The 18,406-nt window shown below is 35.7% G+C and overlaps 1 protein-coding gene across 2 annotated transcripts in view; it reads left to right on the top strand.

Moving 5' to 3' along the window:
• The first annotated feature begins 1,000 nt into the window (after nucleotides 1-1,000).
• The window catches only part of brinp3a.1 (bone morphogenetic protein/retinoic acid inducible neural-specific 3a, tandem duplicate 1), a 30,741-nt gene continuing 13,335 nt past the window's right edge, over nucleotides 1,001-18,406 (top strand). Inside the window, exons 1-4 of one of the 2 annotated variants that reach the window (XM_026265590.1) lie at nucleotides 1,001-1,529; nucleotides 2,211-2,482; nucleotides 12,933-13,120; nucleotides 13,827-14,011. In XM_026265590.1, coding sequence (XP_026121375.1) covers nucleotides 2,253-2,482; nucleotides 12,933-13,120; nucleotides 13,827-14,011 — 603 coding nt within the window. In that variant the 5' untranslated portion in view covers nucleotides 1,001-1,529; nucleotides 2,211-2,252. Of the gene's footprint in view, nucleotides 1,530-2,207; nucleotides 2,483-12,932; nucleotides 13,121-13,826; nucleotides 14,012-18,406 lie in introns of both variants that reach the window. The other variant, XM_026265589.1, reaches the window with a different exon arrangement.

Here is an 18,406-nt window from a genome sequence, read left to right as displayed (position 1 = left end):
CTCCTTTGATTTTTTATTTTTTATTTATTTATTTATTTATTTATTTTTTATGGTAAACATCTTATTAAGAACATAATCATGTACACTGTTTGAGATAATATAATATGGCAGCCTTATTCATCTGTCTGGGTAGAGGTTATTTTATTTTATTTTAAATAACAAGTGCAACCTTAATTCATAATTAAGTATGAAGTTTTGAAGAAAAACAAACTGTAAAAATTGCAATTAATTATGTTAGAAATGTTGATTTCTGTACAAAAATCCAATAGAGTCATTTTATGATTCCTGTTATGCAGTACATTTTCCCTTGAAATGTGTTTCAGATAAAATATTCAGATAAAATATGAAACCCACACATCTTACGGAAATCATGTTGCTTATTATTATTATCATTATTTGCAATATCACAATAAAGTGAACATATAATCAAAACAAATAGAAATAAAAGCAATATGTGATCAATATTTAGATGACGCAGATTTTTCCATGTTCCTATAACATGAAATTTCATAATCAATGTTCTTATTTTCCATCCTGCCAAACATCCTGTTTTATTATTATTATAATTATTATTATTAGGCTATTATTATTATTTATTTTATTTTATTTTTTTTGCAATCCTTTTAAATTATATAAAAAATTGAAAGTATATATTAAATATGTTTGTATTTTTGAGCTCAGAAGGCATAAGGCATAACAGAAATGCAACAATAAGGCCAATACATCTCAATTTAAACCTATTAAGCCATGTTCTAATGTAGTTTTGAGCCTGTTAACGACTTGACTGAATATAATGTCAATCCTGCAGCCAGAACAGTCAATTATATTGTATCATAAATATCCCATTCATAAATAAGTATAATATTATTTTCATAACAAGCACATAATGTTCAAACTCTTTGTGACCCTGATAAAGTACATTCTCTCGGCGCCGAAACCCCGCCCCTCTCGCCCGCTCGCAGCCAATGAGGAGTAGAGGAGGCTTGTCTCTGAAATAAATTGGATATTTTCATGGTGTGTACGGGAAGCGTCGGGTTTGAGCATCCGACATACGCGCAGCTCCATAGAGTGGACCTCCGGAGTCTACATTTCTTTAGTGCTTCTCGGACACCGGGTAAAGTTAATGTGTTGACCGAGGGAAACAGTAGACTTTAATCGCGTCAGTCGTTAATGGTTATGGGATTGCTTCACCGTAACTTCCAATTCATAAGAGACCTGTCAACCTGGAGAGAGAAGAGTGAAGACAGAGCGACCGCTTCTCCTCGCGATAGTTTTTCTTCTCTTCACCCGGATTATACGACACAAGACGTTGGAAATATACTCGATTTCGGAAGCAGAGAGTGGGATGCTGGGTTTCCAGGACTCTTCTCGCTTCGCGATGATATTTAAAACAAGTTGAACTGAGCCAGATTTTCAAAGGTCACCCTCAGCAATCTCCCTATGCTTTGCTTTTACAATCACTTGCTTTTAACTGTAGAACTGTAGAGGTTTTTGACTTCAGTGGTTGAAACATCGGACACCTGGAGAAGGTAAACTTATAATAAATATGATTCAATTAACGTAAACTGTTAAAATGTTAAATTTTAATACAATATTTAAAATTAGATTTCATTTTAAACCTAATTATAACCACCAGCATGATCTTTACATAATCCTTTTTATTTGAGTTAGAGAAATGCATGTTACTTATTTTTACTGTATTGATGAGAAGAATGTTTCTGAAACACAGTAGCCTATGACATGAAAAGGACAATAATATATATTATGCTTATGTATGGAAATATATTTAATAGCTTAAGTTTATTTTTATACTTTGTATTGAGAGATTTTAATTTTTAAAGACCCTGGGACCATCAGCCAAACTCTCAGACGACCCAGCTATCTCCATATAAAAGATGCTAGCAATTTTTTTTTTCTCCCCCTCTGTAACATGTTATAATAACTTTCATTAAGACCAAAAATTATTAATGCTACATTATATAGTCCTTAACAAAAATTAGTTAAGAATTAGAAATTATCAAGTATATAATTATATGTCGTCTCCACTCCTAGCCCTTAGGAACCCCAGATTGAAAACCTTTGAAAAAATGCCATTAGCCTGGAAAAAAAAAAAATTTGAAAATATCTTTACAGCTGCATTAGAAAAAAGGAGGTGTCAGTAAAACTTATACACACTTGAATTTACTGTACTGTCTTTGTTGTTTCAGAAGGCGAGGAAAGTTTGGAGAGAATGTCGAGTCGCAGGGTGAAGCATGAGCTGCCAGTGTACTGATTTTAGACTGGCGTATCTGATGAGTCTATGGGTGTGTGTTGTACTAAGCCTTCACTGCTGGGTTCTAGCCCCTGTGGCAGCCTCCCATGATGCCGCTGGTCCATTTGGGTGGCTCCTTTCAGATAAAGGGCCTTTTCATCACTCACAGGAATTTGCTGAATTTGTGGAGCGTTATCAGCAGGGCTTCACAACCAAATATAAGATTTACAGGTGAGTTGGATAATTACTTCTGTCATTTATTGCCACTGGAGTGTAGAATGTGTTGGAATTATTCATGGTATGCAGAATTATATGGTGCTTTTCATTTATTTGTACACATATTACCATATAACAAAGTTAACAAGAGACTTTGATAGAGGCAGGCTTGTTTTGTTTACCTGGTGTGTAGAAATAGAATAGAAAAGAAACTTCCATATGCAAATTGCAGATTACTGATGAAAAATGTTGGGGTATTTTTGGTTATTAAATAAGACTATATATATATATATATATATATATATATATATATATATATGTATGTATGTATGTATGTATGTATGTGTGTGTTATTTTGGTATACATATATACGGTAAACATGTATGGATGATATGGCCTGGGGGAAAGTAGTGATTAGGTAGTAATTAAATATTTCCAAAAATGCTAAAATGTTACTGACGAATGTTAAAATATTTACGGATAATATGAAAATGATAAAAAATTATGTTTCTGATATGCTGGGTGAACAATGTGTTTCATGAGGAGACACTTTAAGAGTTTTTTTTTTTTTTTTTAAGTTTAAGTGTCAAAGTGTGGTTCGAAACTTTTAATACCAGATTATTACTTGCAACTGATGTGAGGTGAGGCGTTGCGGGAACTTGTGCTGAGTTAGAGCTGAGGATTAGATGAAGTGATAAACAGCCCAAAAGGGGAGGAGAAAAAGAGCGGGAAAAGTGTTGGCTGAACTGAACCTGACTGACACGCTCATTTGGCAGAGCTGTTGGACCACACTGCCAGGCGCAGATGGAGATGGCAACATTGGGGTTATTCAGACGTTCTCTCCTCAACATACGTGTGTATCTGTGGATGCTCCACTGACTATTTTTTCATTTATTTTTTTGGTGGAGGCATGCTATAGGAGTCAACAAAAGTACAGTTGTGCTTTCTCAATGTCAGATCTCCCCCTGCTGGTGGAAACCTGCAGCTCGCGTGTGCATGTGTGTGTGTATGCTGGTGTGCGCGAGTCTACCTGATTTTACTTTGCATGCTAGACAGGGCTCCTGTCCCAACATCCCTTGTGCCTGAATGACTTTTAAGTACCTTGCTTTCACACTGGCAGTACAGAGAGGTACAGGTTTGCATCTGCCACAGATCTGAATTGAGAGAGAATCAATTCAGCTTCCTGGCCTCTTAACACTCTTTGTCTTCTATGAGACATTTGAGAAAAGATGATGTGTGACACTGGAACAGTTTTATAAGCGTATATACGTGTGTGCACGTGTCAGGCATTCTATCATCTCTTCTTTGGTCTATTTAGAGTACTTTGAATTCAGTGTTGTATTGGTTTGTACACTGAGAAAAATGCAGAAGCAAGTTTCACTCAGAAATTGCTAGTAATTTTCGCAAATAATTACAAAGAAATGGTAACACACTGAATTAAGTGTGAACTTTAGAATTGGAATGATTGAAATAATGTTTTTTTTATATATTCTTCAATAACTTATTTATAACTTTGAAAACTCTCTCTCTCTCTTTTACGGTCTAGCGCTGCTTTCATATTCAAAACTCGAACCTGTGTGTTCATTACACGATCACAATAAATCTTGAGCAGCTGTCCCACCTGCTTGGTTGTAAAATCTGAAGTCTGGATAATAAATTCTTAAATCCTCGCCTCAAAATTGTACATCAGCATCTGTAGCTTGTTTGTGTTTGCGGTAACACACCTACTGTATTTTGTAAGGGACTTGTGGTAACATAGCTAAGTGTGTGGTGACATAGATTGAAGGTAAATTTGTGTCAAGATGTTATATTCTCATTCTCCCCATTTCCCTTATGCCAAAGGTTGAACAGAGCCCAAGGGTACAGTAAAGAGTCAGTAGTGTCTATCCTTCCTGTCAGATGCATGAAAGGGATCTCATAAAACACCAGACATATGCTTCCTGACAAGTGTGTGATGGGAGGGTTCTGCACGGGAGGATGGGTGGGTGAGGCGGACAACAAGCCAAAGGCAGTGCTAAAGGTTGCCGGAGCAGAAACGTGCTCACTTGTTCCTCCCAAAGATGCTAGCGAAGCTCCATGAGCACAAGGTGACAGCAATTGTCGGCTTAGCCAGAGCTGTGTGAGCAACAATGAGGATAAGCAGTAATTCTCCCACGCAAACACTGTCTTGCTGAAGTTTTCTTGCACTCTGAAATGGGACTTGATGAGTAAAGTCGACAGAGTCTTTTTACATCCGAATTAGACAGGACATGTGTACTTTTGATCTTTTACTGGAATTAAAAGTATTAGGAAGATTTAAATGCGTCTTATTTTTAAAAAAATGTGGTTGTGTTTAAAATATAAATGCTGGTGTTTTCGGATGCGGCAGTAAATGGCCACAGATTTAAATATCTTGAACTATGTATGCAGAGCAGGAGAGCTGAGCTATATGGCTTTAATGTCTGCTTTTATGTGCTTGTGTTGATGATGGTGCTACAGTTTTATTACCTTTTTATTAATTAGTAAGTCATCACTTCAGTATACATGTCTGTATATATAAAATTGTAAACAATAGAAGATATTAAGGGATTTGAAAGGAATTTTGGAAACATGTTGTATGGCTCACATTTTTTTAAAGATTAATGTAATCAATCTTAAAGTAAAATTGTAAAATGCTTAATTAAAAACATTTATAACCATAGCACATACAGTAGCCAGACCTCTGCTTAGATTTGAATAAGGACCGTGTTCAATAAATCAAGATTTCCAATTAGGAAAGCATCTGAAAGGGATTAAGAGGAATAAATATAATTGAATTATTATGCATCCTAAAAAATTTACAAGTCATAAGTGTAATTAATGGCTGAAGAATTAGAGGTCTATTAGCCTCCAGCCATTTCGGCATTCAAATAGATTCGGATGGAAAATGTTTAGCCTAATGACAATAATGTCTGAAGATTTTCCATAAAAGCCTCAGATCATTGATTGCTCAATTAGTGACTCTACTTTGTGCTATTTAAGGGATATTTAACTTAATGCAGTCGTGTGTGTACTGTGTACAGGACATTACTGACAGCTAGGTTCTGTAGAAATTCTTTGAACTGCTCTTATCAAACGGATATATCTTGATGTTGTCCTAGAAATCAAACCGGAGCAAAGACTGTGATGTTCTCCGGTGTGCAATTTCATATTAAACACATGAAGGGCTTCTGGTATGGCATATTTGACAAGTAATTTTTCCATTCATGGAATGAAATGGTTGCATTGCACTCCTCTTCTTTACTGTTGGATTTATTTGTCCTTATTATATTATTTTTCCTGCACCAGTTATATTTTATTCAAGTCAAGGGGAATTTAATTGAAATCCAACAGCACAATATTGCTTTTACAAAGGTTATCTGAACAAGAAGTTAATTTAGAATAACTCACGTTTTACACAAAATATGGTCAGTTATTTTGTTTGTTTTTGCATCGCTAAGGGAAGTAGTTCCAAAAGCAATCAAATATGCTAGCAACTTGGGTGAATTATGGCAATATTGTGCATTCTTTGCATTTTTAACCTTTATACCAACAATTAGGACTTTAACATACAACAACCCAAACAGAATATACAGTAACATTTTATTTGAAGCCTTTAAATGGATTATAAAGGTATTTATGATGCATGCTATAATACATTATATATTTTCATAAATAATTGTGATACCATTTAAAATGCACTGCAATATTTGCAGATTCCGTTTAACATCTGAATTGGTTGTTTGGCATGTGCTTTACTGCTTTACACTTTCTAAAAGTGTAACAATGCATAGATTATGCATTATAACTGTGGTCATAAGTATTCATGAAATCACACAATGCATTATGAGGTGAGTTACAGGACATAATCCATGCAAAAAATGCAAATGTGCATTTATGCTGGCCACATATTATTAAAGCACAGTTTGTGCTGAATATAGTGTAATCAGACTGTAGTCATTAATATTTTATAAGCAGCTTAAATAAATACAAACATCAGGGCATGTCAAAACATCTCCAGCCCCCCAAAAAACACAAAGATGGCTAAAATACTTTTGATGAAAATACTATATGAAAAATGTCAGTAAAGAATTACTAAATTTACTAAAGCTTTACTAAAGCCAGAATACCCTAATTCACACTACAGTATATAAGAGAACAAGAGAAGGTGGGTGGGAGTGTGTGTGAGAGAGAGAAAGAGAGAGAGAGAGATCGACAGAAGGAGAGGGAGAGAGAGATATCAGGCTAGTAGCGTCAGGCCCTAGCTAATCGTCTCATTATTTATGTTTCAAGACATGTATATCCCCTGAGTATGCTTGCACTTGCATTGGAAACACAATCAAGGACAAAACACCTACTGGCTGCTCGGTCATTGCTATGGTAGATTGTTTTCCTAGTTCAGTTTATCAGGGCCAGAGCGAGACTGAGAGAGATGAGCTGTTGGACTTCCCTTATGGGAATTGAATGATGGAAGCTCACAGAGGTGCATATGTTAAGTCATATCTCACCACTGACAGGAGCGATGATGACTGGGGCTTCGATGACTCAATATTTCAGTATGAAGAAATACTCTTTGAATAAATAGCGAATGTCCTTTGTTGACCAATTAGCTCTAAATTTAGGTCCAAAAAAGTTTCTAATGACTTATGGCGTGGAATGAGTGAGGCCTTAATGAGCATGTTTACATCAGATTAATGTTAGCATGAAGAAGTGTTTGATAAACACAACTAATGAGGTGTAGCCTGAGCTCTCAATTTGCCTCAGGTTAGTCTTGAAATAAAAATCAAGTTAAGAGCACAATATAAACACAGCTGGTAGTTGACAGAATAAACCAACCACTATAATAATTTTATATGACTTGAAATTATAGCTGTGAAAAAGGTTTTGTTAGTATTCTCAACATTTTGTGTTAAAACAAGTATATTTTGTTCATAATGGAAGACTATGACACAATATATACATTTTTTAAGGTGAGACACTGCAGGCAAAAACACAGTTTTTTCAAGCACCTGTCAATTTTGAGATTTCGGGCTTTTTGGTTTTTCATAAAGTGCTTTTTCAAATAAGTGGAAGGAAAACATCTAAAAGACACTGTTAAGTGTTTCTTTTATAGCACTTTATCTGTTTGTGTCAATAGATTTCAATTACAAAACATATTTTTAAAGGCCGTTTTCTCAAAATGAGTTTTTTCTTCAACACTGAGCCATAAATCTCCACTTCAGTAGCACTTACACACACCAAACATGACATTTTTATTCCTGTCTATATTCTGAAGGTTTTTACAGAGGGATTTGTTCACATATATTTTCCATGATTATATACAACATGTTATTCCCCCCAAAATTGTGAAAATATATTGTTTTCTGGCTGTTCAAAGTATTTTCTGAATTATTTAGTGACAAAAAAAGATAACCAGAATTCCCTCTGTAAAAACATTTGACTCTAATATGTCAAAAAAATTAAACCAAAAATGTGAAACTGACTTCATCTAGTGTTCAGATTTTTGCACTAGAAATTTATGCAAATAAGCACATATTTCATTAAATAATGCCTAATTTGCATATTTAAACATATCATTTTTGAAAACTTATAATACAAAAAATGTTTGCAATAATCAAGGTAATCAATCAACTGGGTAAGTAAGGTGATAACTATTAGTTTTTTTTTTTTTTTCCTATTCACCTGCAGTGTCTCGCAGGAAAGTTACAAAATATTTCTATTTCAAATAAATGGTGTGCTTTTGAACTTTCTATTCATCGAAAAATACTGAAAAATAAAAATAAAAGGATCACATGACTAGAGATCGACCGATATGGTTTCTTTTTATAGCCGATGCCGATGTTTAGAGGTCAGGGTCAGCAGATGGCCGATATGTGCTGCCGATTTTTAGGGCCGATATCTTGAAGTTTTCCCCTTCATTTGCATGCTAAAATGTCACACTAATAATAAGTGGATGCACAACGTTTCTAAACTTATCATCATTTATTGAGCACAGACAGAAGTCAATCAGAAAGTCAATCAATTACAAAAAAGTTTTAGAGCATTTATCAAGCAGAATTTGTCCTAGCGGAACGCAAAAATTCTAAACTGAATATTTTGCAGAACAGGATCAAACTAAAAAAAGTACTGGTCATAACACTTGCAAAAAATGTTTTATGTGAAAAAGCGGTTCACTGACTGCGCAGCACAACCACAAGCGCCATAGTTACGTTTGAGATCATTTTTATTTTTAATACTATAGTGTCATTTGAAAACATTGCAATTGCATTTTAAAATACAACAATGAGCACCACGAAACCATTTATAGAGATGCATTCAGCAGTCTCCTTGACGGGAAACAGTAAAAAAAAAAGTAACATGATATAAAACGTATGGTGCACTCTCTTAATTTTATCAAATGATCATAATCACATCTATTCATTTTACAGTCCTGCTACTAGCATTTTATTGAGACTAAAACCCCTTTAATTCAGTTGAGAAAGCTTTTTTTTTCAAGTGGCTTTGCACATAATAATAATAATACCACTGCAGACGCATTTTGCAGTATTAAGATTATTAATTGATCGTTAATTTAAATGTTGATCGATCATGGAAATGATCGAATATGATCGAATATCCCTAAATGCAAATGAGTTGGATGGAAACCTTGCTATTGTCTGCATCAAACCATGCTTCCGAACAAGTGTGATTCACGGTTCTGGGCAGCTCCAGGACAGCTGTCTATCCGAGCGCGGTGCTGTCTGTGAGCGGGGCGGAGTAACGGAGCCTTCAATCACGCTGCAGTGTTTGTAAGAGTTGCCAACTTCTCCACCCCATTTACAGAGTGAAATTCTCTGACTACCTTTATCTCCCAGGACTGTTGTTGAATCTTCCAAAAGTTTTCCACCGCACCAATAACATGGGGCTGCCCGCCGACGTGCCTGACTTTAAATTGGCGCTATTAAACACAGATATCGGCCGATGCCGATATATAAAAATGTTTAAATATATTTTGAAAGAATCTTTAAAGGAACAGTTCACTCAAAAATAAACATTTGCAAATATAAACAAATAAAAATAACTACCTCAGGCCATCCAAGGTGTAGATGAGTTCGTTTCTTCATAAGAACAGATTTAGAGAAATGAAACATCCTCTGTAGTGAATGGGTGCCGTCAGAATGAACGTTAAAAAAAAAAAAAAAACATCACATTTATCCACAAGTAAATTATTGCATGTGTGTGTAATGTTGCAGTGTTATGCGTCTACCGTACATGGCTTTCTCCGTGAATGCTGACAGACTAACAGGCTCTCAATCAGTGACTGACACCTTCTGACATGTTTCCGTGCAGCAAGCATTTATTACATGAGAGTTTCTAGATTTATGGACTGTTTGTGGTGCAGCCTGACACAAATGCCATCCATTCTTGCTGTGAGTGCGTTAACCGATTTGTAGGTCAAAATAGTGAAATAACAGCCTCAAATGTTATTAAAAATGCAAAAGAACATGCACATATGTTTTCAATGCAGAGTGCAAATTCAGATCAATTGGCTTTCGCAGATACAAATGATCTATATAATGTATTGCAAGCTTACATAATAAGTGTCACTGCAAAGTTTGAGGTCTGTAAGATTTTTTTATTATTATTATTATAAAATGCTCTTATTCTTACCAAGACTGCACTTATTTGATAAAAAATACAATGAAACTGTAATAATGTGAAATTTTATTAAAAAGTAGGCTATATTCCTGTGCTAAAGCTGAATTTTCAGCAGACAGTCTTTGTCTTTTTTTTATTTCTAAAAAGGTTGGAAACAGTTGTGCTGTTAATAGTTTTGTGGAAACCATGAAACTTCTTTTTTTCAGGATTCTTTGATAATTAGAAAGTTTAAAAGAACAGTCTTTATTTAAAACAGAATCTTTTAACATTATAAAGGTCCTTGCAGAATAAAAATATCACTGACCCCAAACTTTTAAACAGCATTTATTTGCATACAACTGAATCTTGTTGGATGCAGTTATGAATTCTCTCTTTCCACTTTTCTTCCACTTGTATAAAAAATTATAAAACTGGTGAGATGTCATGTTTTAAAAGGATCCAACTTTTAAAGTGGGTCTTGAGACCCTTTGATTTCTGTTCCATTCCATTGCACTTATAGGTCAACTGTTTTTGAACGTGAAAATGTGTTCTGTGTGAACAGCTTTTTACTCATTTTGTACTGTACTTCTTGCTTTCAGTAAATGTGGTTTGGTGAGGCGTGATACCTACAGTAGCATCTGTCTGTGAACTCGCAAAAACATTAATATCATAGTTCGAACTAGATGGATGGAAAATCCTGTATTACTGAAATTACACATGGAACTGAGCATGATTGATAGTTACAATTAAATTTTTTATGTTAATGTTTTAATAATTAATCACATTACATTTTTAGCCAACTTGAAACTAATTACTTTAATTATCGAATGCAATTTAACTTAACACAAAACCTTTTTTCCCTATCCACAAATCTCATTTAGAGCGTGTTGCATAATATTGAAAAAATGTTGCATAAATCCGACTCATTCCTCTTAATGAAGACCGAATGTAAGAGTCATCTGGATGTTTCAAACACAGCACTGCCTCCGACATTATAACAAGCTGGTCTCATTTGCTTGTATTGTGACATTCACAGTCTCCCTTTGGCTTCAGACTGCTTCCTCTGGAGCATGTTCTCACCGTTGACTCCGTGTAGCCGTGGGTCTCTGTGGGGAAGTCTGGCAGGTAGTTCTTCAAAATGCCTTCTCCTGCTGTGAGGCTGCAGCGTGGGCTCCTTGCTGGATTAGCCTCCAGCTCAATCCATAACTGTCCATCAAGAACGTTTGTTCTGACACAGTGTCGATCATACTTTCTCTCTCAATTTCGTCTCTTTCTGTCCCTCTTCCCTTCCATTTGTCTTTCTCTGTCTCATTCTCTTTGCCGCTTTGATTTTCCACTGTCAATAAGTGCCATCTGTTATTATTTAGATACTCACTTAGCAAGCCATATTCTGTAGTATTATATATAGGGTATAATGAGGCAAAATGACCCCTAGGGCATGCAAAATTTTGCCATTTGAGGTTTATTCATCAGATCAGTTTTCAGGTTAGAGATCTGCATAAAATATTTTCAATTTGAGTAAACAAATGCAATTCATTTTAACTTAAATTATTTTGCATTTTAAATTAATACAAATTTAAATGATTGTTAAATGCACATTGTTGTTAAAATGTCTTTCCCCAGCTTCTGTAATCTTGTTAGGGTACAATTTTATATTACAGTCCTGTTCTGCATATACTGTACTTCTTATAGTAATTACCATAGCTAGGTAATAACTAGTACTAACACTGAACCTACCCCTAAACCTAGCCTTAAGGCACGTAGTTACCATATATAACAGTACTTTCTTAGTTAAGTAAACTGCAAGTAATTGCATTTACTGTGGAAAATGAAGTATATTAAATAATAGCTTTATTTTAAAAAGTTGTATTACCTAGAGTATTACCTTTATATCTCCCCAATTTGTGCCAGACCTGAAAAAAAAAAAAGAATGTATAACCAAACAGATGGCGGTAGCTATGGAAGTCAATTTTGAAACAACTTGACACTGAGTAAATTATGAAAAAATTTCATTTTGGGGTGAACTCTCCCTGTAATTCACTAAAATATGAAGGCCAGCACTGACACGTTGTGTTTTGCATTCTGCATTTCTTAGCTAGTATTTTCTTTTATCGTACCAAATTAATAGTAACATAGTGGAAGCAATTCAATATAGTGATGATCATTCTTTTAAAGTTGCAGTGCTAAAAGTTATTTAAGAAACATTTCACTGTGATGTGCTAAGCATCTTTTGCTGTAAATGAAAGACAGAAAAAGGATAGTGGCAGCTGATTTGCTCAAACAAAATTCCAGCTGTTCTCATCAAAAAAGACTCCTCTTACCTTTTATCCGTGAAAGAAAGAAGCTTGCCATTGTTACAGATTAGTCCCAGTGAGCCCATCTTCAGTGCAAAAGTCACAGGGAAAAAAAGTAAATTAAATAAATTGCACCATTATATAGAGGACAACAGCTTTTAAAGTAGTCCAGAGCAATTCCTAAATTTGAAGTTGGAAAAAAAATAAAGAGAATGCATAATGTGATTTGAATTGCAGGCACAGGGGTCATGCAGTCAATGCATTTTCTCCTCAGCAGGTCTTAACTGAATATGCGTTGTACTCAAGCTGCGTGAAGGTTTCTCAGACCTCTCTTTAAACATTTTTTTTTTTTTTTTTTTTGGGGGGAATATACAGGATGGCAATTTCAAGAATGCTTAAACTGTGTGGCTTACACTGAACCAGACATTAAAACAAACTCTCCCAGCTGTTGAAATGTTGATGTTCAGGATTTCTCCCTCCTGTGCCTATTGTGGCTCAAATGAAGGACATTTCCAAATAGGGTGTATGTGTGTGTGTGTTTTTGCGTGACCTTGCAGAGAGTTTGGGCGCTGGAAGGTGAACAGCCTGGCTCTGGAGAGAGAGGACAATGGCGTGGCTCTACCCCTCGATCCAGAGTTCATGCAGACCATCAGACAGTTGGGCCGCAGACCCACCCTCGGTGCCATTACCGAGAACATTATCAGGAAATATGGCACACACTTTCTGCTTTCAGCTACACTCGGAGGTACTTGAACAAAGATGAACGTTAATTTACATTTATGCATTTTGGCAGAGACTTTTATCTGCCTTTTTTATATTTTATTCTTACTTCCTACTTTAACCACACATCCCTTCTTCAAAACCCCCACGATTCAAAAACATTTTAGCCGAATGCAAACACATAAATGCCACAGTTGTAACACATGGTCATTTGCACAAACATTAATTACAAAGTATAAATCTACAGTATGTTCAGTATGTTTTGCTGTCTTAAATATATCAATATTTTCATCTATGTGCATGATCCACACATTCTGCTGAACTCAATACTCCTAAGTGTTATTTGCAATTAAATCCTTCATTAGTTTGACAGCCGTATAAATGAGATTTGATTAAGGACTTTAACATGAAACTTTATCTTTAATTGCTACATTTTCATATACAGTATATAATCATATGCATGAACTATGCATCTGTAGAGCATTATGTAAAGTTTTAACAAGATTTAATGAAATTATTCATTATTCATTATTTATAAGTGCTCTTTATCTTATAAGTGATTTAATCTTTTATTTAATAAAATTACCATTTTCTATTCCCTTCATCTTAGACATTCACTGTATAGATAATTCCCTTGCTTCGCTTTTCCTCACATAAAATTTTTTTTTTTCTTTATGAAGCCATTTTCCTCAGCGTTCCTCACTCTTTTATGTTGCTTTGCCCTGTTGCAGGTGAGGAGGCGTTGACTATATTTGTGGACAAGAGGAGGCTAAGCCGGACGGCGGACCTGACTGACTCAAATGGCACGGCTGTGACTCTGGAGGCCCTGCACCAGCTGGCTGCCTCCTACTTCATAGACAGAGAGAGCACGCTGCGCAAACTGCATCACCTCCAGATTGCTTCTACTGCCATCAAGGTAACCCTGTGGCCTAGATGCGCACAGACCTTGGGACCTGACCCCCTGTTTGAGTGTTTATTTTTGGATAAGAGTTTAACTTGAGCTTGGTTGTTTCTATTGTTTTGCAGCTGCATATATTCGGAGATCAAAAGAAGTGGGTTAAATTAAAGAGAAGCACAGCAGTTTTTCCTTATTTTTGCTCTTGGTTGGAGAAATTAAGAGGTATTAATGAATCACAGGTTTGAACAAAGTGATGTATGTGAGCACAGATTTGAGTAATTTAAACTGTGAAAGGCACTGTTTTTTAAACATATATTCAGGTTTAAGCTCTTTGACACATCATATATCAGTTACTCCAAAACAAGTTACCCGTAACAAGCAATATGTGTCAGGTCAGTGATTGTGCTTGAAACAGCAGTCCACATACTCTGCACTAAATGAGTGAAATGCCTTCTGCACGCTGCATTGATTCTATGCACTCCTAAATACATGTTGGAAAGGTAACGTTAGAATGGTGGTTTGATAAGTCTGTCATATGTTCTTCTTTGTTGACAGAATCCCCTTAATGAATCCATTTTCTTAATGCCTCCATTAAATATTATTTTAATACTATTAAACAAGTGATATTTGGGGGGAACAATTGCACTAATGTTCCAGAGTATTTCTAAAACATTTTGTGTGTGTGTGTGTTTTTTTTCTCCGATTCTCACCGATGCTGCATTTATTTGATCAGTAAAAACTGTAATATTGTGAAACATTACAATGTAAATTCACAATTCAAAAATTAGTCTTTTTAAATAGATTTTCAAATGTATTCCTGTTATCCTATTACATCACTGTCATTTATATCTGTGATCTAATTGTGAAGCCGCCGTTGCACTAGTCTTGTGAAATACTTCTAATATGCTGATTTGGTGCTCAAGAAACATTTGTTCTTATTTTTTATGTTGAAAGCATTTTTGCTGCTTAATATTTTGGTTTAAACTTACTTTATATGACTAACGTTGTACTGTTAGTCACAAGCTCTGTTTGTGTTTGATCTACTAAGAAGAACCGGTTCGTAAGAGTCATTCGTTCAAGAATCAGACTGCACTGGTTGCACTGAGAATGAGAATCATTTATGAGAATGAGTCCTGTTACTGGACTAGCCGTGTTGTGATAGAGCTATTAGTAGTGAGGTAAACACTGTTAGTATGGTATTCAATCAGCATCGGAAGAAGAACGGACAGCATCAGTCGGTTCCGGTATTAAAAAAAAAATGCAACTCTGTTCCCAACCCTACTTTATTGTAGTTGATTTGTATTTACTGGGAGCAAGACACATTGCCTCCTGACAGCAAGTGTCTTAGCTTAAGAGCTTATAAGCTATCTTGATGGAAGTGAGCAGATGGAGATCCTTTTAGATGCCTTTATTTGCCTGGCATTTCAGGTGATTGATGTGAAATATTCTCAGGATCAGCAGTCTTTAATTTAGCCCATGGATTTTTGCCCCACGTGGATGAAGACGGATGTGAATACAAAGGCTCTCTACACCAAACTGGCCATTCTTTCTGTGGCAAACATACAACGTCTGAGCGAGAGTGGTCTGCTCAAATGGAAGAGCTGTTTTCTTGATGGGAGGGTATAGAGGGGATATAGCAAATAAATAAATAAATATGAAGGTGCTGGTGGAATTATGCATCAGTGTGACAAATGAGCTGTTCCATTTCAATAATTTCTTTGAGAGCCCAGCCCATTCGTCAGCCATTTTGAATATAAGCGAGGTGTCAGGCTCTAATGAATAAGAGACTTATGAGGAGGATTTTCTGCACCACCAATAATAAATGAATCTTTAACCTCCACAGTCAGAGACGACGGTGGACAGAAAATGCGGTGAGTGCCAGTTGACATCCATCACAGCGTTTCATTTTGATTTACAGGAAGGAGGAGTGTTAGTTGAGGTTTATAACAATCAGAGCATGTTTAGATACTTAAGGATGGCTGGAGTATTCAGGTCTGTGCATTTTAATGTCCGTTTGCATGATGTCACCTGACATGCCTTCACATGATATACGTGCAAGCCATCATGCCAAGTGGCCAGAATTTATAGGCGTGGATGAACACTAAGAAATGGGTCAAGGACTCATAAGAACTTTGATTTTCTAATGAATGGAGATCAGTAAAAATATACATTTTCTGATTAATCAACTCATTTGAACAATCCAATATTGATTATATAAAGCAGATCTAACAGAGACACTGCGCAGACACACACTCTATTTTTATATTACTCATAAATTCTGTGACTTGTTTGTCGCTCTTATTAGAATTAAATTATGTCCTACTGAGCTCCCTGTGCAATACATTTCACAGTCACCCACTGTATTTATTAATTAATTTTTTTTTTTTGTAATCTGTCCAGAGATATTTGTCAGGTTAATTAAGACTAAACTGTGACCTAATGCTACTCTATAATGATTTGAAATAAATAAAGTAGATTTTCACCGTAGACATTTGGTTTATTTAACATATTAGGATAATAATATAGTATACCCTGATGTGTTAAAGGTGATATATCATGAAAATGTATACTCCTTCCAGGTTTAAGTGCTTTAATCAGATCCCCGATGCAGCTATCAACCCAAAACACGTGAAAAAGAAAGGGCATCTTAATATGATATAACTGCCCCTTAATCTGCAGGCCTCCACCCACGGCGCCACCATTTTTTCGCAAGCAACAACGTTGTACCAGTTCTAACACCATGTCGAATGTTCGAGCAAAGCATGTTAACTGTTCAGTCTTTGGCTGCACCGACGAGCACAGAACAATGTTTAGAGCCACAGACTCGGAGAAAAGAGAGCACTGGATTTATTGATTTATTTACTATATATTACACTGCTGCCACACAGATCTAATATAAAAAAAGAATCTTTCCTAACTGTTTACTTTCACAGACATAACTGATTGTTTTTGTGTTTTTAACAGCACAATAAGATATGAAAGATAACTTAGTTTAGTTCTTGAATGCCATGTGGCAGCCACCTTCTGTGCATGTGCTTCGTATGCGTGTGCTTTAGAAAAACATATATCAGAAGTTTAAACTAATATGGTTTATGATTTCAGCACTATAGACATGATAGTCATAACCAAAAAGGTGTTTTTATTGTATCTGAGGTATGGACTGTAAAGGCAAAGCCCTATTATGGAAAAGTGCATGGGAGCAGAATCTCATTGGATTTAGAAGAGACATGCATGAAAACAGCATGTTTCTGCTTCCACTCAAAATATGCATTTTCAAAATGATCTGTGGGGTATTATGAGCTAAAACTTCACAGACACAATCTGGGGACACCTGAGACTTAAATTACATCTTGTAAAAACAGGCATAACAGAGCATCTGTAAAGGTATAGTCCGTCCAGAAATAAAAATTCTGTCCTCTTCTACTCATCTTCGTGTCATTCCAAACCTGCCAAACACAAAACAGGTTATAAAAAAAAGAAAATTGACAACCAAACAGTTATGTTCCCATTGACTTTCTTTGTATTTTTGTCCAAAGGACATCCCGGTAGGAACCTAAACTGTTTCAAAATCCATAATTTTTTTTACAAAAATGAGTCATAAAGGTTTGGAACAACATAATGGTGAGTATGTGATGACAGAAGTTGTATTTAATACTACTACACATTATTTTTAATACTTCTCAATAATACAGATACAATACAATAAATACATTATTTATTTTTTACTCGTACTTACACTCGTACCACATTTTTCTCTGTTAAGCAATACATTTTTGCATGATATGAATTCTCCCACCAACTCAGTGGCAGAGTATATGAACTGTAGAAAACTTTATGAAAGATTTAAGATTCAGAGAAAGAGCTGGGCATTTTGCCACTGGTAGTGCTTTGACGTTTGCCTGGGTCATCAGTCAAGCATCCCGAGCACAAGCTGGGAGGCATGAAAACTCTGCCAGCACCTCTACACCTCCCCCAGTCTCTCCCTCTTAACTGCCATAAACCAAAGCGAGAACTTCCGAATCCGGCTGCGAGGAAAGAACGCTTGAAAAATCAAAAAGAATTTCCAGCTAATGCACGCAGATGAAGCTCTCTTGTAGAGCATGCCTTTGTGTTTCATTCTAAGATTTCACAAGCTGAAGCTGAGAGCATTAACCACTTCTAGCCTCGCCGAGGATTCCCTGCTGCTTTCAATAAAGTCCTATTTTCTGTAGAGATTGCATTCTAATGCACACTTTCCTCCAATGATAAGCTTCCCCATTGCGCCTACTGAAACGAAGGGTGCGCTAACCCACCGGAAAGGGCCTTTTTATGAAAACAGCTGCTCGAATATCTCAAAGATTGTTTCAATGCAGTGTAAAAACATGCCTGATGCAAATTGGAAAATGCCTATTGACTAATTCTCTCTGATTAAAT

The sequence above is a fragment of the Carassius auratus genome, chromosome 6 (genome assembly GCF_003368295.1).
Source record: "Carassius auratus strain Wakin chromosome 6, ASM336829v1, whole genome shotgun sequence".
Classification (NCBI taxonomy): domain Eukaryota; kingdom Metazoa; phylum Chordata; class Actinopteri; order Cypriniformes; family Cyprinidae; genus Carassius; species Carassius auratus.
The sequence above is the reverse complement of the archived record's forward strand: the minus strand, read 5'-3'. Positions and strand labels throughout refer to the sequence as shown.